The following is a 24,094-nucleotide window of genomic DNA, read 5'->3' as shown; positions in this document are numbered from 1 at the left end:
CACACACACACACACACTTCTTTGATTTGTACGATTACTTGGAGAAGTTTCTTAACTATATAATATTTATTATTAACAAACTGGAGAATTGTTACCTCTTCAAAACGCTAAAACAATAATAATACTAACACTGTTTGGTAATAGTAGTCAGGGAAGACCCCCCAAAACAGGTTGGGGAATTTTGTGGGGGCTAGGAATTGTCCATCTCTGCATTCAAGATTCTGAATTTTTGTTGCACAGATCATACTATGGATTGGTTTGGGAGTATTAATTATCAGCACTTACACAACTTTATCAGCAATACAAGAGATTCCAACAAAAATGGAAGCCGTGGAACCAGACAATCTGCCTAGAGAAATAAATAAGGAACAGGACTCTGCTAAAATTTCAGGTATGTGACATTTCTTGGAAAACCATGCTGCAAAATGCTGAATAAATTCCATTAAGTATAGTTGCACTCCAATCCATTCATAGGATCACAGTGCTGAAACAGTAAAAAAAAATCATATTTTTAGGAAAGATAATGTAATGACTATAATCTCTTTTGTTTTCCTCACAATTGTTTTTAAAATTAACATGTGGGACATTCTTTTTCTTGGGAGGCAGATTTTTAGTAGGGAAGGTAATACATTTATATCACCTCCAACCTTTAAATGGTTAAATCCATTTATCCATATAAGCGTTGCTTGAGCAGGGTCCGCAGGATTGTCTGGGACACTACACATCCTCTTCACAACCTGTTTTCCTTGTTACCTTCTGGGAGGAGGCTTCGTGGTATCCGAAGCAGAACATCCAGATTCAGTCATAGTTTTGTCCCATACAGTATTAACCTTGTGAACTCTCAAGCTTCCTCTTTCCGCTATGTATTCAAGATAAGACAGTGATTAATATTTATATGTATATATATATATATATATATATATATGTGTGTGTGTGTATGGGTGTAGGTATATACATGTGTTGTATATAGCATGTTTATATATGTGTTATGTACGTGTACACTTTTGAGAGCAGGCAACAGAATTTCATTTTTAATATGTGCCAGTGTGCCCACAATAAAAAATGACAATAAAGGTTATCGTATCTATCTTATCTAAATATCTGTTGGAATATGGCTCTAATTTTTCTTTTTCTTTTTCTTTTTTTGAAAACCCAAGAGCAAATTTGTAGTCATAGTAACTGAACCTTTATCTTGTTTGTTATATAACAATGCAATATCTATATAAATAAAAATGTAAATGTTCGTTTGTTCAAAATCTTAAATCTCCGAAGGTTCTTCACTCATTGCTTTGAAATTTTGACACAACGTTGCATTTGAATACGCACCTGTTTTTATATACCTACTATTATATAGATGTCACACCTGTGACAGGTAAAAACATGATATATTACAAACGTGTGCTTTCTCTTTTCTTTCTTTTCCATTTAACCAGACTGAGCCACAGCATCGCGTGGCTGGGTACAGCTAGTTTTAAAATAAATAAGATATATAAAAGATGACTTGACACCTTCTCTAGTATTTCAATTAAAAAAATTTTTTGCGATACTTTGTCCCTCATCAATAATCAAATTGTAAAAGCCCACCACTCAGTCCTAATCAGCAAAATTCTACTAAGAGCTCCCAGAAATATTAATACATATACAGTATTTTAATCTTAATTAAAAAATCAATTTGTAATCCAAACTTACCACTTTCTTTAAGAAATAAAGCAAAAGAATTCTTGTCTGGCTTCTAAACAGATTCTTAAAACTTTTTCAAAGAGTTTTGGTCAAAAGGAAATTCTATTAGTAGTTACCAGAAACCACAACATACATATTTTAACCCCGATGAAATAGATTCATTTCATAGAACACCTGTTTACTTTTTAAAAACTTTAATCCTGACATGTAATGTCCATAAATTGACTTCTTGTCATTTTCTTTTTGTCCTTGTGTGTGTGTGTGGGGGGGTGAGTTGGTCCCTTAGTTTCACATATTCCTTTTGTAAATCCTAGCTAAGAAGACTTTCCAGATCATTCTTTTGATTATTATTTGCATGACCCCTTTAATTTTTAAGAAATCAACTGGTTTCATCTCTAAATCTATTTTGGCATCTTTTTCCACATTATTTTTCTACTCTGACATTTTAAAAACTATTTTCAGATCCACAACAATTTTTTCCATACCAGTTTTGTAATCCATCATTTTTAAAACTCCAGATCCACGTTCAAATCAGTCTGTTTTATCCAAATGAAATTTGTTGTTTGTCTGTATCCTCTGCAGTATTATCAAAAAAAAATTGTAAGTAATTTTTGAGTACATTGTTCCCAAACAGCCTTAATTTCCTTTATAATAAAATAGTATTGCTCCATTGTATTAATAGGTCTCCTTTAAATGAAATTGTCTGTTCACTCTGGTTTCCTCTAATCAGCCTTCAAGTCCCCACTTATCATCTATTTATTTTCCAATCAACAAAACTTTCTTACATTGCTTACATATTAATTTCAAAATCTTCATATATTCTTTAATAAAAACATTTAAAGCCCACATTTCAATACCATCAAGCCCCCTTAGGTTTCCAAAATCCACTTTCTAGTCCCTCTTTTGGTGTTTTCCCAAAAAAGCAAAGCGTTTTCTTTTTAATCCATAAACTTACATTGGAGCTTCGTTCATCCAGGATAGAAGGAGATTTTCCTCATAATGGTGTAAAGCTAGCCCTTCGGAAGGTTCTTAACTTGAAAGAAGTTACTATTAAGCAGCTTCCTAAAGTAGCAACGAGGAATCAGGCAAACCCCATGTCTTTTTGAAAGGCACAGAACCACACAGGATATTTCTTAAACAGGATATTTCTCTCTTTCCCCCCACCCCCAGCCTCCAGAGTTCTCAAACCTGCTGGAGATTGCAATTTTATAATCTATTTGCAAGGAATTTCTGGGTGGAAGAAACTTATGGGTCATCCTTATCCTCTCCTTAATCTGAAGAGGAATTCCAAGGAGCTGATCCATTCATTAGCCTCTATTTCCACCATGGTTGTCGGCTCTGCAAATAGCAGGGTAGTAATCAGTCTGTCATTGCTGTTCCTGGAAATCCTTTTCTTCTTTCTTTTCTCTTTTTCCCCCCTCTTTGCACTTTTTTCCCCTTTTCTTTTACTTTTTATATATTTCTTACTTTGTATTAGGCTTCTATCTTTGTATTTGTAAACTTTAATAAATTTATTGTAAAAAAAGGTAAAGGTCTAGCTTTATTTATATATATATATACACACACACACACATACATATACACTATATATGGTACAGAATAAAATTGCGAACACCAGGAGAATATAAGACAATTAAAAGTTTAGTAAAAACCTTAAAAACTTTTAAAAGCATACAATCATAGGGGCCAAGCTTTCGTCGGATCCTTCCGACATCCTCAGGGCACAAAGTTAATCAATGGGAAAAGCATTTATAAATAAGCCGACGCCTTATTTATACACACACACACACACACACACATACACACTATATGTTGTATGTATGTATACAATACATACAACATATATAGTGTATGTGTGTATACACACACACACACACACATACATACATACATACATACATACATACATACACAATATATATATATAGTGATTTTCAATATTTTGGTCAAAAGTGGCAAACAATGTATCAAAACCAGCATCTAGCGGTTATACACACGACAGTTTGATATTTTCAGGTTGATAAAAGAATATAATATGCACATTGTTAATTATGTGCAAACAAAGTATACAAATAAATAATACTGGTAGTTATTCTAGATCATGCTTTATTTATGATGTGGACTCAAGTCTGAACTTTTTATCTATTTTTTTGGATTAAGAAAGCTTGCTGTGTTGGAAAACAGCAAATCATAGTTTTTCCTTCGGAGAGGGAACTACGGTATGTGAGTGTTCTGCTGCCACTTTTATACACCGATATGCATTTTAGTCCCTAAAGTTTGTTTATCAGCCATATTTCTGGGTTATCACCAGCTAACCATTAAAACAAGCATTTGTCAGTTTTGAAAATGAACAGTCAAGTAAAACTGAAAAAAAAATATTTGAATCTCTCTCGCATTACTAATGCCATGCATACATATATATCAGGCCAAGGAAAACATAGGAGCTGACACGAGTCAGCGTAGATTTTGTACTATTTAATTGATAATTCAGGCTCACAGATAAATTCATTCAGTTGTTGTTTAGATTAGCAAGGTGAATCAAAGCTTGGTAAAAAATACTCATGGGGTTAGACATATGCTACAAATTAAGAAACATGATGCCTTTGAGCACATGCTCAGTTTAGGCAGTTTGTGATCTAGAAAAACCAAGCCTCGAAGTTCTTTCCTCTCCTGGTTTTCCCCCAAGCATTCTTTCATGATATTGAAATTACAAGAAGGAGACACTGTGTTAATGGACAATGCGGCCATACAAAAAGCATTCCATCATTATTATTCCAGCTTGTATAAAGGGAGTGACATCTCTCTAGGAAAATAAATGAATATTTAAAGAAACAAAGTTTCCCGAGGATTACAGAGCAACAGAGACAGGTTATGAATGGAAAAGGATATTTTCCATATTTTCTTTTTCCATATTATTCTATATAATTCTTTCCTCTCCTGGTTTTCTCCCAAACATTCTTTTTCGGTAGTGTAATTTTAAGTGGAAAACATTTTTGAACTGTTTCTATTGTTAGTTGTTTGAGTGTTGGGAACCTTTCCCAATCTACTGTAAATCATCTGGAGATCTATAAATATATAATAGTCAAGCCAGGTTTAGATATATAGCCCCATCTTCCAAATGCTAGTTTAGGAAAAAGAATTAGTGAAACAGAATAGGATTATTGCATTTTTTCTCTTTTTCTAGCTTTTCTGGAATTCTATTTAAGTAGATCTTAGAGTGATTCCTGATGATGCCAGGGTTTAACAAAATGAAGGGCTGTAACAGGTGGGAAATATCCAAACATATGTCTCTCTATGCTTTAGTGAGGTAATCTGACAGCCACCGAAGATAACATTTAAGGAATCTTTGGTGAAACGTGGAGATCATAAGAAACACACCCAAGTGGAGAACATTGCTTTAAGCCCAGAATAGTTCAGAGAACTAGCATGGACTACAATGCAGAGTATTGTTTTAATGTATTTTGTTAATCTGTCCCTGTTAGATATATTAACCATATTCCAAAGCACAGGTGTTGAGGTATTCAAGGCATGGAAGGTTTTCTGATTGGAAAGATTGCAGCCTTTTTGCAAGTGGGGTCAATGGGCCGTATCCTAGCCATTGAAAGCACAACTCTATTTAAGCCATGCATAAGAAAGCGCAGTCCGTTGAAGCCCTCAGCTAGGTATGAACGAAAAATGTCTCCAAAGACCACAAGCAAAGCGGTGAAATCCATTCTTGAGGCACCCTAAAGGGGTGTCATCCCACAGCGTTAGAAGATCTCCTTTCTACGGTGTCAGAGCCTGCCATCTTTCTTTCACACACCTTATAAGGTTATCTTTTAAGGGATGCTTGTGTGCTAGCTAATGCACCATCTCCCCACTCTCTGTTGGGAATAATTTTGCAAAAAGAACCTGCTTCCCAGGGAGCTGCATTCTGTCATTCAAATCACGTATGGGGCTTCTGGGTTACTTGGCTGTCACCAGTACCCCCTCTTTCAGCCCACATCTGTTTCTCATTCTTGCACGAGCCTCTTGCGGAAACACATGGCTTTCCTCTTCAGGCAGCGTGCAAGGACTCTTTTCCCAGCTTGTTTCTGAATTTGTCCCAGTCTCCCCAACCGCCAACAATTTTAATTCGTGTTTGGCTTGTAAAGGCAGCCCTCATCGCTACACTATGCATTTCAGATATCTGCCTTTACCATACCATACCATACCACACACTCTTGCTCATCAGTAGTTTGGGTGGGGTTTTTTTGTTTTTTTTTTTAGAACTGTGGCTTTTGAGGATGTAGAGCCCCGAATTGTATAGACTTTCATTAAACTCTGCCCCATGGGTTTGGAGATTATGAATATTAGAATGCTGCCCTTTTAGGTGAACACATATTGACCAGAAAATTTTGAATCGTGCTTTTATTAATGACTCCCAAGTGCCCATTACACCCCCATCTGTATCTATAGGTGTTTACTGTCAGCCACTGCTTGTGAAGGTATAAAAAGCCCTTCCAGAGCAAGGCGGCTATTACAGGGCATGCGGATGTTAAGAGGTTGCTAAGCTGCCTTTGAAAGCACATGAAGGAATTATCCATTAAAAAAAAAAATCTAATTAAGCAATTTCTTTTTTTGCTTTTAAAAGATACCATCCCCTTCCCCAGAGGGTCTCCCTGGGTGGATTACGGTTTTTTAATATTTTGCAGCTCCCTGCTTTAAAATGGTTCCTCGGAGCCCTCTTTCTGTTCCATCCCTCAGTGGCTTTCCATATCGAAGGTCTGATTCGCTGTCTCTCTACCTTCTTCGTAGCTAGTCCAGAAATGAAAACAATTTGGTCTCCGTGATTCACCGTTGCCATTTTAAAAAAAGAAAAAGAAAAAAGTCTATCCATTCAGATTTAACATTTTTTGCCTCTGATGAGATGTGGCTGGGTCTTGGTGTCTAGTGTGCGCTGTCAGTCTGTTCCACTTATGGTCATCATGTGCAAAAGCCCACAGTTCTGACATCTGTGTTAACAGGCGAGGGATTTAGAAGAAAACGTAGGGAGGCCTCGCGAGCTTCAAAGGTTACACCTGTAATAGGCATTTTGGATGCACTTACTTTGTCATTCCTGTCTCGCACGGCCTTCTCCTCCTCTCCCCCACCCCCAGCTTGTTGGCTATGCAGAGAAGAAGCCGGAGCTCTGTGTGAAATGGATTACCCCCCATTCCTCCCTTAGCTTCTAATAACTGCTGGAACAGCTTGGCTTGTTGGAGCACTCCCTGGTGCTTTGGGAGAACAATCTTTTAATAGCTCCTATGACACAGAAAAAGGAGCTATTGCCCTGCTGTCATTTTTTGTTCAGTTTTACAGTCTGCATGTCAGGAGAAAACAGTGAACTAGTTTCCCCGATGCCATTCAGTCACCTTGTAAAAGTGTTAATAGTTACCATTTACAGATGTTCTCGGAGAAAGTATGTTCTCTCCTTCTTGCTGGGCAAGCCTTTGCAGACTTATCTACTGCCCCCCCCCCTTTTTTTTAGTTGTCTGTTCTTGGGTTTGGGCCCAAACTATGCACCTGCACACAATCAAGGATTTGGGTCAGCTAAATGTCCTAAGTGATGACTTTTCTGCATACATTAGGGAAGAACTGGGAACATTTTTTTTTCCTTTTTCAAATGCCTGTTAACATGACTGCCTCCTCCCAGAGTCGAGATAGGAGCTGGGCTGTGGTCTTCTCCCTGAATTTCTTCCCATTTGGAACGACAGAAGTAACAGATGATGTACTACCTATGGATTTTCTTGGTTCCTATAGATTTCTCTTGTCGGTGGCAAGAGATTTGTGTTGGTGATCATGTCAAAACCATCTTTTTTTAGATGCTGTGAGATATATTAGTTCAGAAGCCTGGGGTAACATCAGATGAATTAATTCCTTCTCTCTACCAATAATTACGCCATTATCTTCATGTCCTTAGCTATAACTCTGTATTTATTGTCTAACAGCACGAGGGATTACCAGTTGGCATTGTGGATGCTGCTGAAATTTTACTTTAATTGTTTCTTTACTAAAGAACTTTAATTGTTTCTTTACTACAACAGCCTCCTATTTGTCCATTAGCACAAGAAAAGATTTTGCTACCTTAAAATAATCCATTCTTTTTAAATGGTTGGATTTTCTTCTTTCATGATCTTCAGAAGCAGGGAAGGAGTAATAAAACAGGGTGTGTGATAGGTTAGCCTAGATAGAACAGTATTTCCCAACTTGATGCCATCCAGATATATCAAGTTATATATCCTAGAATTGATACTGAGCTTTCTTTAATTTATTACATTCCTCATGAACTGGGAAATAGTGACAGTACAGGTAAGAGCCCGCCAAATTCAGCAGGCACCAGCTTGGGGAAAGCTAAAGGAATGTATTCTTCAATTCACCAACCATGTTAACTCTAAAAATTACCAGCAGACCAAGAGAGGCAGTAGATTGCAGGAAATGCAGGCATGCACATGAATAACCCAGAGCAAAAAATAGAGTTCAGCCATGTTTTCCTCAGCATCTTTAGAGTTTTAAACAGGCTACTCTTTTCTCAATAGACACCTAACTGGAAACAAGCATTTAAAACGTGTTACTTTTGTAACTGTTTTTTCCCTTTGCTAGTTAAAAATAAGCATATCTATGTTTTCCATTTAACAATTGCTGTGCATCCCCTCCCATTTTTTCTTTCCTCAAAATTTGAAAAGAGTAAAAACTTCTTAATATGTTTTTGTCCTTTCGTAGGAACCAGAGCATTGATAATGTCAGAGAAGAGGTGATGTTGGTTGAAATTGTGGGATAAGTGCCTTCATCTCTAGCACATAAGCTGTAGTTTTGCTTCATTCATTCATTCATTCATTCATTCATTCATTCATTCAATTTCTATAGGCGCCCATCTCAGTCAATGACTCTTCAAAATTCAGTTTAAAATATATTACAATTAAAAATATTAAAACGTTTTAAAACAATAAATACATGCTTTGTAAGGGGATTGATTTTGAGAAAGGGGCGGGGGGGGGGCAGTGTCCTGGAGTATGTGATCACCATTTGCAACCTTCTGATGTGCAAAGTCAATGAGGAAGCCAGATTTGCCTACCAACCATGTTACTAATTTAACAGCTGTAATGATTCGTTTAACAACTGTGGCAAGAAAGGTCGTAAAATGGGCTAAAACTCACTTAACAACTGCCTTGCTTAGCAAAGGAAATGTTAGGCCCAATTGAGGATTACCTGTACTGAAGAACATGAAGAGGTTTGTCCTTGCACTTTATTTGAATTATTCCAGGATAAACTGCAAAGAGTACGAAGCAAAGCAGTTATATTTTTTTTCTTGCAGGGAGCTCTTTACGTGGGATATTTCAAAATAAAATCAGCTGCCGTTGTGGCTTTAGAGGCCACAGAGAGCATCGGATGATTTTTTTTCTTCTTCTCCTGCAGATCTGAATTGATTGTAATGCAGTGGGCCAGATAGTGCAATCCTCCTCTTCCTGGGAGCAGAGCTGCTCCCCTTAGTCAAATTCTTGGAGAGAGGATTGGAAAAGCTTTTAGGGTTGCTCACTCACGATGAGATTTTATTGCAGCCCAGAGGGACTGGTTGGTGGGCCATTAAAGTAAAAGTGGATGCTTCAAAAACCCTGTGGGAAAAGTCCTTCCCTCACCCTCTCCAATGCAGTCAGAGGAGTAGCTTGGGTTGGCTCGGTGTGAGCCCTCATTCAGCCACCGGTCCTTGGGTGCACTCCCAACATTTGGAGGTTTTCATCTCTTCCCTACCCCCCCTTTCTGCCTAACCTTTTTTTTTTCTGCTGTTTTTGTAAGCTAAGAAGCTTTTTACAGCCTCTTTGCCTTTTTCCTGTCAAGCCCAGCACCCCTCATAAAACATTAAGAGGCACAACATTACTGTAACATTATCCAAAGGGACCACAAGGGCGACTCTACAGTTTCAGTGATTATTACACATCCTGGGCAAAATGGTTCTCTCCAAACCACATATAGCCCCTTATAGATTTCCGAGCAGCATGAGAGGCCGTTAATTCACGCCCTGATGATGAACTTAATTTTGCTTCCTGCTGAGAAAATGACAGCTTTGAGGCAACTTTGTCTTATTACAGAGTGGAGACTTTTTTTTTTATCTCTTTTCCCCCCCTTTTGTTTTGCTCTGAGTGTCTGCACTGCATGTGTTTGCGTGTGTGTGTGTGTGTGTGTGTGTGTGTGTGTGTGTTATATATGCAAAGCCAGAGGTTTAGATACAAGCTTGCTAGTTCTGTTCCACACTGTTGAACACAACTGGAGCATTAATAAATTAATGCCAAAACCCTCCACCTTATCAGAGGGGAATAGAAAGCTGAAATAAACAAGGAATGTGCTGTATCTGTTCTGCTTTTTCCGGCGTGGCTGCCGTTTAGCCAAATGACCTGGAGAAAATCAGCTTGTGACAGTCCAACATTCTAGGCCAGGTGAAAGGATCACAGTCCTGGTGATAAAGTTAAATTCCTGGTAGAAGCTGCCAGCAGTTATTTCAGAAGCTGCTGAAATAAAGATTAATCTAGGGCTTGCCACTAAGCCCTGAACTTAAAAGGGAAAACATACATGTAACATGTGTTCCCTTTTAAATCTGCAACTCACTGACTGTGCCTGAAAGCTGGTCCAGGTTGTTTGGCTGCACAGCAGTCATGCTGTGAGAAACAGGAAAGACAGTGTCCATTCCCTGATTCTTTCAGCTTTCTATTCCCCTCTGATAAGGTGGGAGTCTCTGGCATTAATTCGTTAAATGCTTCAACCATGGGTTTTTTTCCAGTGGGGAATGCAACTAGCAAGCTTGTATCTAAACTTCTGGCTTTGCAGCTGTATTTTCTCCCCCTGAGTTATTGGTAATCAGGGGTTTTTTTTGGGGGGGGGGAGAGAATGTCCTTGTAAATCTGCACAGCTACAAATTTTGACACGTATTACATCCAATCCACTATTTTTGTTTAAAGTAAGTTCCTTTAGACACATAGTGAGGGTGAAGAAAACTTGGATGTTTACATGCAATGCATTTTAATGGCTCAAAACTGCTTCACTCTGGGGTTGTTGTTTTTTTCCTACGTGGCCCGTGGAAGGGAAAGCATGAAAATTGCATGCTACGTATATCTGAGTTACAAAACAACAGTATTCCCAGCAGCATCCAAATACGGACGTATGGTTTGAAAAAGTAGGGTTTTTAAAGTAGGGTTTCGACTCGCCGTTCATAAAGGCCATTTCAGCTTGATTTTCTGGGAACTGTAGACCCAGTGGAATGCTGGAACCAGCCCATACAGGGCTTGCAAAAGCTGATTGTTAACTTTTCTGGAATTCTATGAGCCACTTGAGAGCAGAGCTGAGTCACAATGGAGCAGGCTGATTAGCCGTTCAGTGGCTAGTAGTGCAAACACTGTGGCAGCAACAGATCTGGAGATCCAGTTGTTAAACATTTACCAGCACACCACTTATCTAGACCCAATGTATATTTTGAAAGTACCAACTTGGGGGAGACTGATGTATGTGGTTTCTTCTCCCTCCCAATCCCATGTGTGGTTTAAACGTCTTCTTAGTCTGGGTTGGACTTCTCGAGTCAGAGAGCAACTTTTCAATCTTACGCTAAGCCAGTGGCTCTCAACCTGTGGGTCGGGACCCCATTTGGGGTCGATCGACCATTTCATGGGGGTCGCCAAGCAAGGCTGTCCGCCATTTTTTTTGTCCGCCATTTTTTCCCCCTTTTCCGGCGAGTGCCTTACCTCCCTTGGGCTGGGCCAGCTGGTGGTCGGCCTGCTCTGTCTCTGCCACTTGCCAGCTACGCCTCGGCCGGCGCAGGGGGCGGAACCACGCATGCGCGGTGCTCCCGGGCAGGGAAAGTCCTCGACTTACAACCGGTTGGGTAGTCCTCGACTTACGACCGGTTTAGTCCTCGACTTACGACCGGTTTAGTCCTCGACTTACGACCGGTTGGGGTCGCGGCATTAAAAAGGTTGAGAACCACTGCGCTAAGCAGTGCCAATCTTATTGCCCATTAATATTTGTCCCCATCCCATTTTCTTTTCTTTCTATTCCCCAGCTCCAAATATGGGTAATTTTTTAGCTGGGTGCTGCCATTGGGGTATATGATGATTGTCTCACCGAAGTGAATGAAATTTGAGGATGTTTTTATTTTCTTTTTAGAGTTTGGGAGAGCTTATGGGTATTCCCAGTGACTTAATGCATTTGCTTTATGCAGTAAATTGTAAAAGAGGTAGACATGCCTTGTTGAAAATTACTATTTCTTTGCTGATGTTGCTGAGTTCTGGGAATTGCAAAAATATTCCATAAGTGGCCCAAGGGCTGTAGGATGCCCACTCCTGCATGGTCCCTAAACGGTATAGGCCAGGGGTAGGCAACCTCGGCTTTTTTATGACTCATGGACTTCAACTCCCAGAATTCCTGAGTCAGCATAGCTGACTCAGGAATTCTGGGAATTGAAGTCCATGAATCATAAAAGAGCCGAGGTTGCCTACCCCTGGTATAGGCAGAACTCAGCAGCCTGAGCAAGGATAATGGAAACACAATGATTTCCTATTTAAAACAAAATGTATCATATCCTCATGTTGTCACATAAGAGCTCCCAGGTTTAAGGATATTAAGCAGAGCCCTACAGGATTCTGTCCACATTTTCTCTGAAGAATCATGAGCTTAAGGCTGGAAGGGATCTAACTCCCAGCACTTGGTACTCTGGTGAGTAGATGTGGGAGACAAGTGCTCTTACTTCCTTTCTTGAATCCTGCAGTAGGTAAAGAGTGGCCCTGTCTTGAGAAATCAGATTTAACATATATTTAGCATCAGATCCAGCATCCAGAAGCTACTGTGCTTTAGGGGAAAGTTTCCCAAATAATCTGGGCCATGAGCCATGCCAGATCCTGAGCCTACGTTGTCTCACTTTTGGTTTTCAATTTTATCTAAATCGGGGATGGGCACGCACATACATACAGTAAACTGAGAAAACAAATAGCAGTCGCTTTCAAAATAAAAATCTATGTGGGACGGATAAGGACAGCCAAAGGGCTGGTTGTGTCCCAGGGGCCATAAAATGTCCACGTCTGGTCTAGATTATAAAAGTAAAGGTCTCCTCTGTCCAGTCATGTCTAGGGAGCGGTGCTGATCTCCATGTCTCATCAGAGGGAGCTAACATCGTCCAAATATATTTTCTATGGTCATGTGGCCAGCATGACTATACACCAAGGCGCATGGAATGCTGTTACCTTCCCACCATAGTGGTACCTATTAATCTACTTGCATTTGTATGCTTTCAAACTGCTAGGTGGGGCAGGAGCTGGGGCAGATAGCGGGAGCTCATCCTGTCGTGCAATGCTTGGGTCTTGAACCCGAGCTGTCAGCTTTCCAGCAGACAAGTTCAGCATTTTTAACTGCTGAGCCATCGTGCCCCCTTCAGTCTGCATTATATGCCATTGAGATCATAACATCCCCAACATATTCCGGGACGGGGACAGCCAGTCACACTAATTTCAGCAGAAGACTTTGGGGAATGTTTTTTTGCAATTGTTGTGGCTACAGACTTTGTATTTGCTTCCTCTTGCGTTTCTGGAAATACTGGTTATCTTTCTTATATCATGGCTGCCAGACATTCATATTGTCCAAATAGAATTGCTTACAAGTCAGTCAGTTTCTTTTAACTTGCAAATATCAAAAAGTCTCTGAAGTCACTGTAATTGTGCCCTATGCTGGTGATTTGCTAATCTACCGGATTCCAAAAGACCGTGGAGTTCTAGTTTAGTTGTGGTCCCTGACAACGTTCAGGCAGTTTTAGAAACTCGGAGGTTGGTAATCATAGTAGTCTAGGTAATGTTTTCTCCTACCCACCCTCTTTCCCTGATAGGTTCGTTTGAACAAAAAAAGGGGCTATAGCAGTGGTCTTCAAACTTGGCCCTTTTATGACTTGTGGACTTCAACTCCCAGAATTCCTCAGCCAGCGTGCCTGGCTGAGGAATTCTGGGAGTTGAAGTCCACAAGTCATAAAAGGGCCAAGTTTGAAGACCCCTCGGCTATAGTTTGAGATTGCTCATTCATTTGCTCCTTGTTGCCTGTTGGTCTAGCTCACGGGTGTCAAACTCGCCACATCACGTGACGTATCACGACTCTTTTTGCATTGCCAGCAATGGGGTGGGCGCGGCTTCAGTATGATGAAACTGGCCCGTGGGCTGGCAGTTTGACACCCCTGGTCTAATCTGAGCCTCTGATGACTAAATCAGCCTTCCCTAATCTGGGTTCTCTCCAGATGTATGGGTTTCAAAATTTTCCAGCCAGGGAAGCTGTTGTTTAGAATTCTGGGAGTTGAAATCCAGACACATAGCAAGAGTCCAAGTTGGAGAAGGCTGGGAAAACCGCCCACCCCCCTAAACTTTATGTTCTTTTAGTTGTGAATTGTGAATGAGAGAGAGCGAGAAAGAGAGAGAGAAGAGTGAGGAGGATGCAGCTTGAATGGAGAACATGTTTCCCGAGGGCTCTCTGGAACATGGAGCCAGCTTGGCTTGGAAAGTAGGACTTTGGCTGTAATTCTTCAGCTGCTTTACTTTCTCTTGCATTTGGTCTCCCTGACAATGCTAAGGCAGCTTCATGAAGCCAAGTACAGCACTCCTGTCTTCTCCCCACTATGTTCTGTTCCTGGCACCAGCCTACTCCAACTTGTGTACCTGTTGAAGATCATCTGCCCCACTTGGAAGGTGTGTGGGTGGAGGCAAAGTTAATGTTCACAAGGAGCTGAGAATGAAAATGGGACAGGGTGGGGAAGGGTGTTCACATAAGTGTGAGAATGACTATTTCAGACTTCAACTCTGCAGAAATGCTTGGCGTGACTTCAGCTGCCAGAAGTGAGGGAACAGTCTGAGCTGCACTGCTTTTTTTTGGGGGGGGGGGGGGTAAAGCTAACTCCTCAGGCTGTTTCACAATGTAGGCCCCCGATAATGGGAGATTTAGTCTTCGTGTTCTCATTTATTCACTGTTTTTTTAAGAGTGACTTTCAAGGTGAATGTCTGTGGCTTTGGTCGGATGGGAGAAACATTGAATATATTCTTAACCGTTTAGTCAGTAAAGCAGCTGGAGATGAGAAGGATCTGCCCCATCCACCTGCAGAATTTCAAAGCCCAGGAGTAGAATTGTCACTCTTCCTCCTTGCTGCAGGCTGCTTTCCTGCAGAGAGCAATGTCAGGCTTTTAAACTAGAGGCATAATTGGGAAAGCCTGCAGCCTCTTCCCTGACAACCCTGCCTCCTGTTAATTCTGGTTTTAGCAGAGAGCTCTGCCTGTATCTGCAAGCAGGAAGAGATGCTGGCAATTCCTATAGCAAGAGGCCTGAATAAACAGGCCCCAGACAGCCTTCAGCTGCCTCCTTTCTTCACTCTGCCTTTCTTTCTTGGTTTTCTCCCTCCTGGGAATTTTTCTTTGCTCTCTACCTCTTTTGCTTCTGTTGTAAACCAGCCCTTTAGTATGTTTCTTCTAGGTTTGGTAATTCCAGCAGGTAACTTCCCTCAGCCATGCCTAGCATCTTCACTGCTTGTCATGCATAGCATGTAAATGAGCAAGAGCAATGCTGCCATCTAGTGTCCACCCATCCCAAACAGCAGCATTTTGTTTATACTGACAATCCAGCACAATTATTTGTGTGTGCGTCTGTGTACAGTATATACCCAGGAGAGTTGTGATTACTTTTCCTAATTTCTCTCTTATACTATAAAATGGAACAGTGTGTGTGTGTGTTAGAGAGAGAGAGGGAGAGAGAGAGAGAGATTAGTGTCACTTCTTACACCTAAGAATGTCTTTGAGTTTGCACTTATACTGATATTTCTCATTGGCAGTACGGTGGTATATAGATGGGGAAGATGGCGCAGAGTAAAAGGGAAGGTTGTCTCTTCCCAAGCATAACTGATGCCATCAAACTAACAACTCGTTCTCCACAACAGTTTCTTAAAAACTGAAAACAACAAGAGATATAGCCACAAGAGAAATGGGGAGCTTGGTTGTATGTCAGATGGGAAGTCTGTTTCCTTAATCATTTCTAACCATGTTTTTCAGATCAAGATCCTGCAATTCAAGTTGTGGCTGATAACCGTGACAGACCCAAACTGGTGAATGAGAAAGAAGAGGTGGAACAACCACAGATCAAAGTTCCCATGGATATGCCTAAGAGAGAAGACAAGGAGAAACCAAAGGAGGAGGTACAACTGGACCGGCCTGATCAAGGTAGTGTAGAATTAGAACTTGGAAAGAGCAATAGAGGCTAGAAATATTGAAGTCAGAGAAGCAACAGATTCACAACTTCTTGTAATTTTCGGTTCCCATTTATTTGATCAGAGAGCCCTGTAGATGTCACCTTATAAATATGCATGAATTGTACTTCACCAAATGTGTTGCTTTGTATGCTGTTCTTGATTGAGAGTCTGTGTTTCTTTTCCAAATAGGCATTGCACAACCTGTGGGAGAAGCCCATCGCCATGAGCCGCCAGTACCACGTGATGGGGTAGCAGTGGATGAGGGCCAGGACCGGGAGGACTCTGAGCAGAATCGGCCACCAGCAGACAAGGATGTCCTGGTAGAGAACAATGCTGTGGTGGAGAAGGAAGAACCTAAGATTGTTCCCAAACAAGCCGATGAAGAGAATGGCCAGAAAAAGTTGGAAGACCAGCCCATAAAAGATCACAAGCCAGTGCCCGAGGTCGTTGCACACAAGGACGATCAGTCTCTTCACAGAGATGTTCAGCTAGAAAAGCAGAATGAGAAGAGAGACAAGGCTGTGGGCGGGAAGAACGGTGCCAATTTGCAAGCAGTTGAACATGGCAAAGAAAGGGTAAAATCCATGGAGATGGAAAACGAAGCACGTATGTACTTTTCTCTGCTTCTTTTGGTTCCAGGGGAGTTTAATGTATTGCTTGGTCTTCTGAGATTTTGCATTTATACACTTGACATAAATTATTACAGAAATTGATTTGTGCCATTGAACGCCTGGAAGAACTGCCAGAGACAGTTAAAGCCACACCCAGCCTAATCTGCTAAGGTCTGAGCTGGGCTTTTCAGGAATTTTTCAAATTCCTACTGTATCAATCTGCCCTGTTCACAACTGTTTCTTTGCCACGAGGCTTCTGCCCTTTTATTTACAATGTTCACCTTGTGCCAGTGTTTTCTCCCACACGGTCACATCCTAGCTTTTACTGAAAGAAAGAAGTCCACTTCTGCAATAAAAAAAAATGTGGAAAGAGGAGAGGAGGGGAAGAAGAGGGAAGTAGGGAAGAAAGAGAAGAAAGGGAGAAAGAAAGTAGAGAAGAGGGAAAAGAGAGAAGGAGTGTGGATACAGTGAAAGGGGAAATGGGCGAGCAACATCAAAATTTATGTGTATGTATTTATTTGATTTTATTAAGAGTATCTGATAGATAAGAATGTAAAAATAATGTACGTTAATACTTGATAAAATATTACGGTAAAAAAAAAAAGTGGGTTTTATATCCCAGGCAAAATAATTATGAATTGCTTCGCTTGCAGTTAAAAAAAAATAAATTATGTGTGAAATGTATTCCCAGACTCCGGCTTGCCCCGACCTAAATTCACATTTTTTCTTTGTATGGAGGTACCGCTGAAGAGCCGTTCCAGTCATTGCTTGGGAAAGGGGGTGCACTGAATTATATTGGCCATGGCTCTTGTGCAATTCTTCACTTCTTTGCTAAGCATCAGGTGCTACCCCATTTTGGTCATTGGGGATTCAGAGCCAGATCTTGACAGGTGCCTCCTTGCATAAGTGCCCCATTGCTGTGCTCTCTAGGGCTCGGGCTTGCATTTTTAATAGGCTTAGGCAGTTAGCAGTGGTTTCTTGCCAGCAGGCTATAATGCTGTTAAATATTTTTTTATGACTTTTTCTTCGGCAATCAAGTTGGATAGAAACTGCAAAGAGGAAGGAGGGGGGCAGGGCCAGGGGCAGAGAACATCTGTCGTTTTCTTCGCTCCATCCAGGAAATATCTGTCCGTTTCTTCTTTTCAGATGATAAAAAAGACGCAGCTTCTTCAGAGAAGCTTGGTCCAGGCCAAAGTGAGCAAAGAGAGGTTCGTAATGCAGAAGACAAGCTTGAGAGCAAGCTCGAGGGTAAGTAAGCATTGTCCTTCCTCCACAGAGACAGATGTGTATACATATGCACGTGTGCACTCACACACTGCACACGTACACACTGAGGTTACCATCTGCTTCCCTGGCAGCCTTTGGTGTGTAGGTGTTAATGCTATATATGCCTAGGCCAAATTCTTTAATCGTGCTATGAAGGAGAAACTAGATAAAGGCTAGACTGCAAGGCCAGGCAATCTTGTCTCTGAGGTGATCTCAGACTGTGTGATCTGAGGCTGCGAGCACCAGAGCAATGCTCTCCCGCCATTTTGGCGAAAAGTAAACAACCAGGTCTCATAGAGCCATTTGCTTGTAAGGGAGCCACATTCTACGTACAGTTGCCACCCCCGACCTACGTACAGTTGCGGACCTGCGCCTTTTTCGCCGAGCCCTGAAGGCCCATCTATTCCGTGCGGCTGGCCTGGCGTAGTTTGATTATGTTTTAGTGGGGGTTTTGTATGGGGTATTTTTAGAGCAGGCCTGTTATTTAATTTGATTTTAGAACAGAAATTTGTGTATATTTATCGTGGTTTTTATTATCGCCTGTTCACCACCCTGAGTCCCGTAAGGGAGATAGGGCGGTATATAAATTCATTCATTCATTCATTCATTCAATCAATCAATCAATCAATCAATCAATCAATCAATCAATCAATCAATAAATAATAATTCCATTTAAAACTGCTGCTGAGCGGAGGAAGAGCCTTATAAATTCAATAAATAAATAAATAAATAAATAAATAAATAAATAAAAATTCCATTTAAAACTGCTGCTGAGCGGAGGAAGAGCCTTCTCAGCCAGGGTCCCCAGTTCCTCAAAACAGATGTGATTGTATTGGGGGTACGTCTGAATAGGCAATATTTTAAAACAGAGCAGCCTCGCCTCTCCTTTTCGCCCCTTCTTTTCTCCCAACACTTCAGAAGTCGCCAGCATTAGGAGAACCGTTGGGCTTCAGAAGCTCTTCCCTTTTCAGTCAAAACACAGTGCCTGCCAGTCTGACAACTTAAACCATAACCTCAAAGCAGGCTCCTGTTAGACGTCCTCAAATTCTTGTTTGATAGATGACTGTGAAGGCCGTAGCAGATTTCCTAAAAATAGTTTTAGTCTTGCGAGTTCTCTGGTGTTTTGAATACTCTTATGTACATTTTGTGCAGAAATCCTCCAGGCATATGAAAATGATTTTGTCCCCATGCCAGTCAAAATCTTCTGATTTCCCTAGACTGTTTGCCAATGGGGTTAATGCTAAGACAAGCTGATTATTATCTTATATCCCTTTTCTCTAATCTGTACCCCTACTGGCAATTAACTTTACATTAATTTCCTCCCCCTTGTCTTGATAACGTTTAATGTGTTTATAAGTTGCTAGCAAGAGATCTCCAGGTTGTCGATATAGAACTGGTTGTTCCAAAATATGATTGCTTCTTCTGGAAAAGAATAGTTCTTTCTGAACTATTGTGTTGTGGGGCCCGAAACTGTTCTGAACTAAGCAATGCCTATGATATTCAGTGGAGCACTTGTATTCTAAAATAAGCATTTCCTATTTAGTTTAGTGTAGGTAACAACCAGGACTCTTCCAGTGGGTTGTAAGGACTCTTGGATGCATTCTATTTTACGCGTGGAGTATGTATGCTAAGAATTAAATGGTTGTGAACTCAGTTGAGAAGAGAAAGATGGGGGGGGGGAAAGATATCCCTGTGGGTAAGAGGAAAAAGCTGCATTTAAAAGATGTGAAAGCTTGATGAAAGCAAGAGGGTAGATTCCCCCAAATTGATTTCCAGATATGCTGGAGTTATAGCTCCTAGAATTCCTAGCCTTTTGTGTTTTTCCGTGCCTTCAAGATACCATCTACTTCCTGTTTACAATGCAGTCCTTTTAGCAGTCCCAAGAAGGTTCCACACCTGTTTGCACTCTGATTCAGGTGACTTTGAGGAGACAGATGAACCCCCCCCAAGTGACCTCAAGGACTCTCAGTGCTAAGGACCAACACTCAAGAGTGCTAAGAATACAAATCCATCCATTCCCCACCAGTTAGAACAAAAGAAGCTTCTTGGATGAGAAGCAAAAAGTTTTCAAAGAGGAAAAAATAAAAAGAAGAAAGTCCAGTCATCTTTGGGGGTGGGGGGGGGAAGCATCTTTGGGACAACCGTGACCTGGATGATGAAGCGTTTCCATAGACAATTTGCCTTCACGGCAGTTTTGGTTTGTGCCACGCATGGAAAACTCCTTGTAGTTTTCTTGGCAACTTTTGGGGAAGTGGTTTGCCTTCTTCCATCTAGGGCTGTGAGGGACGGATTGGCCCAAGCTCACCCAGCTGGCTTTGTGCCTCAGGCAGGATTCAGAGTCTTCTGGCTTCCAGGATAATTTGCCCTTTTCATGGTTAGTGAGAATTCTGGGAACTGCGGTCCTAACTCACGGAGGACACCAGTTTGGGGGAAAGCTGCGTATAGAAAGCTGCGTATAGGGTATTTATATCGGTTCTCACTTACTTCCTATTAAACAGCAGTGACCACAGTATCTAAGAATGTAAAATTGATCCAAATGATACCCAAGTGAAATAGGGAAGACTCCTAGACAATGAGAAAATGTGGGACCATTCGGGAGGGCGGGACTGCCCCTTTTAAGTCTATTTCTTTCCCATATTTGCTTTACTTATTTAATAAACTAGAACAGGTAGTAAAAAGTAAAATTATTAAAATAACAAAAAGAAGAAAACAATGAAACGTAGGGATTCCCATGCCTCTATCGATGTAGGTGTCTGTATAACCGTATATGAACATAAAGGTGTATTTCTTTTGACTATGTGACTGTGAGAATTCTTTTGTTTTTACATTCCCACTTTGCCTGTTTTTACTTTACGTTATGTGTAGTTTGCTGAGATTATTACTTGGCTCTCCTTTGGGACAAGAGTTCCTTTTCTGCTTATTTGCACAGTATGTTGTTGATCTTCATGGTGTAGATCAGTGGTTCTCAACCTTTTTAATGCCGCAACCCCCAACCGGTCGTAAGTCGAGGACTAAACCGGTCGTAAGTCGAGGACTAAACCGGTCGTAAGTCGAGGACTACCCAACCGGGCGTAAGTTGAGGACTTTCCCTGCCCAGGAGTGCCGCGCATGCATGGTTCCGCCCCCTGCGCCGGCTGAGGCGTAGCTGGCAAGCGGCAGAGACGGAGCAGGCCGACCACCAGCTGGCCCAGCTCAAGGGAGGTAAGGCACCCGCCGGAAAAGGGGAAAAAATTGGCGGACAGCCTTGCTTGGCGACCCCCGTGAAATGGTTGACCGACCCCAAATGGGGTCGCGACCCATAGGTTGAGAACCGCTGGTGTAGATCAAGAAGGTTTGGAAGACAATTCAGGAATGCCATAATAGTTATCCTTTCTGGCAAAGCCTTTCTAGAAGGTGATTGGGAAATCAGATTTCTTGAGGCTCAAGCTTAAGAATGAGGATGTTACCTCTAGATCAGGGGTGTCAAACTTGCAACGTCGTGTGACGTGTCGTGACGTATCGTGACTTTTTTTGCCATTGCCAGCAAAGGGGTGGGCGCAGTTTCACTATGATGCATCCGGCCTGCGGGCTGGCAGTTTGACACTCCTGCTCTAGATTAAAGAAGCACAGAGTCTATATGCAAATATGGCAGAGACCATAATAGGCACAGGGATCTTCCTGATTTTCTCCTTGAAGATGTGCAGTAGACCACTTGGATAGATTCCTTCTAGCCTCAGTTTCTTCCTCCCCTCCAGGAGATGAGGAGAAGCAGCTAGACCATGCCGTCCTGTTGCAAGTGATAAAGGAACAGCAGGTTCAGCAAAAGCAACTCTTAGATCAGCAGGCAAAATTGTTAGCAGTGATTGAGGAACAGCACAAAGAGATCCACCAGCAGAGGCAAGAGGACGGAGGCGAGGAAAAGCCAAAGCAAGGTAACACACACACACACACACACACGTACATAAAATATTGTAGAAAGTTGCTTGTGGAGCTGTTATAAAATCTGCCCAGAGAAATGTCCCTTCTCCAGTGCCCTCTACAAGCAATAGGTTAAAAGCTGACTTAATTCTGGAAGCTAAGAGAGCAGCCTGCTTCATGATTTGAAAATGCTAGCATATATATACTTGGAAATGATAAAGGAGTAGAGAGTCAGTGAAGTAGAAGGAAAATGATATTAAGAGTTTGAGGAAATCTCCATGCATCCCAGCACTTGTTCAAAACTATAGGAAGACTATAAACTATAAAATAGAAGGTACTGCTTAAGAAACATGCTTACATCTTATTTATAATTTCACAATTAATGCAGTAACTTTGGCAGTCAGATGTAGTAGGGAGGGTACTGAGTAATTCTCCAAGGGCCTCTGGCTAAACTGTTTAGTTAGTGATAGAGTTTTCTAGTTTGCTAAATTGCGTATACAATAACTGAGAGCTCTCCACTTCTCTTTGCAATAGAAATCCAGCTGGAACAGGGCCTATCTTTGACCAAGAGTAAAGAGAGAGAAGATCACCCTGACAACAAAATTGAAAATGCTCCAAAGAATATACCAAGTGATAACCTGGGCCATCCTTTGCATCCGCCTGAGAACCAGCCCCAAAATCCTGATGAAATTAAAAGGCAGCAGGCCATTGGTCCAGGAGACTTAAAACCTATACAAAACAAATTAACTGAAATTCCCCCTAAAAATCTTATGGCTCAAATAAACGATGATGAGAAAATTGTACAACACCAAGCTAATGCAAACCACAAAGAGGAGCTAGAACCAGTCAGGAGTGATTCACAGATAGCTAGGCCTGACGGACACCACCAGGAAAAGCAAGCCAAGGCTGAAGATTTGAAAAGGCAGGAGATTCAAGTGGCAGACAATATTGAGAAAAGAAAGGAGGCTGTGAAAAGGGCTGAAAGCCAAAGGGAGAGACCAGAGGTAGCCGACATCCATGGTGCCGAGGGAAGGATTCCTCATATAGCTTCTGAGAGTGAGTCCCTTGCCAAGGAGGTCAGAAAAGACTTCCACGATCCAGAGATTCCACTTAAACCAAAGATTGCTGATAACATACCAGGGAAATTGGAAGTCCATGAAACTGTGAAAGCTGACCACGGTGGGGAAAGACAGAGCTTACCTTTGGACCAGGTTGACAGATTACAGGGCCAAGGGGCCAAGAGTAAAGAGAGGATGGCCACTGGATCCCATCATCCACAGCTGAGTAATGCCAATGATCAAGGGCACGATTCAAAGAGAGAGCAAAGGATCCCAGAGAGCTTGCATGAAGCTGACAGTGACCATATCTTACAGGCAGACATAGTTAGGCCTGAGTCCAGGGATCATGAAAAGGCCAAACCCAACAGAGACCTCAAGCTACAAGCAGACCTGGACCTACGCCGCAAAAGGCGAGATCTGGAAGAGGAGGAGGGAGGTGTAATATTTGGACTTAACCCCGTCCCAGATGTGAAAGTCAATGACCTCCGTAGCGCGTTAGACACTAGGTTCAATCAGGCAGCAGAAGGTGCCCAGCAAGCCCTTCACAGCCGACAGATTAAACAGATACCAGCGGGAGAAGAAGAGGCGTGAAAGTCTTTGCACTCTAGGGAAACGTAGGAATCCACCAGCTGCTTAAAGGTGTCTGTTACGGAGCTAACTGCCATTGGTATATAACCGTTGGCAACCCAGGTCAATCTGAACTGAGCCCCAATGACTGAGCATTGTTTGCTCTGGCAGAAAGAGGAATTTCCATGCTGCCAGCCAATTTCATTCTTCAAAAACGCTCTCCTCGCTCTGCTGGTAGCTTGTGTGCAAAACCCACGTTCATCTGTTTTCTGGGTTCCGAAAATGCTTTACACTTGCCATCTTTCCAAAGAAGCATGCCCGTTTTTATTCCTGCTCAGATACTTTTAATGGTTTAATTTCTATGTCTAGTGTCTGTTGACTTGTTATTTTATCTCGTTGGAAAATCCCTTTATGGGTATGTGGATGTTAATCCGCCCTTAAATTAATGTTTGGATTTTTGTGTTCTACCATTTGCTAAATGGGTTGATTTGGCTTTTGGAAGTGGTTGCAAGAAGATGAAAGAAGTTCTGTAAACGTCTGAAAGGGGAGCATCTCTTCAAAGATAAATTCTTAGGAATATGGACTGGATTGCTAACAAGTGCATTTTTACAGCGACTTACAAACTGCTCTGATCTTTTTCAGCCAGGTCCAGTATTAGCAATAATAAAAGTAGCCTATTTTTTCTTCATTTTTGGTTATCAAAATGTAGGTCTATGTTTTAAAAAACATACCTGTCTTAAGTGCATTATGGAACCATACTGTGCATAAAAGCC

The 24,094-nt window shown here is 41.5% G+C and overlaps 1 protein-coding gene across 1 annotated transcript; it reads left to right on the top strand.

Moving 5' to 3' along the window:
* Positions 1–241: 241 nt before the first annotated feature.
* Positions 242–23,792, top strand: LOC107286726 (putative sodium-coupled neutral amino acid transporter 10). The gene is made up of 6 exons (XM_015815142.1): positions 242–391; positions 15,726–15,893; positions 16,112–16,528; positions 17,680–17,781; positions 21,534–21,710; positions 22,231–23,792. The coding sequence occupies exons 1-6, from the start codon at positions 322–324 to the stop codon at positions 23,343–23,345; spliced, it is 2,049 nt and encodes a 682-aa protein (XP_015670628.1). The 5' UTR covers positions 242–321; the 3' UTR covers positions 23,346–23,792.
* Positions 23,793–24,094: the final 302 nt, after the last annotated feature.

Source organism: Protobothrops mucrosquamatus, unplaced genomic scaffold (assembly GCF_001527695.2).
Source record: "Protobothrops mucrosquamatus isolate PMUCROS unplaced genomic scaffold, P.Mucros_1.0 scaffold_99, whole genome shotgun sequence".
Lineage (NCBI taxonomy): Eukaryota > Metazoa > Chordata > Lepidosauria > Squamata > Viperidae > Protobothrops > Protobothrops mucrosquamatus.
Note: the sequence above shows the minus strand (reverse complement) of the source record. Positions and strands in the feature narration are given on the sequence as shown.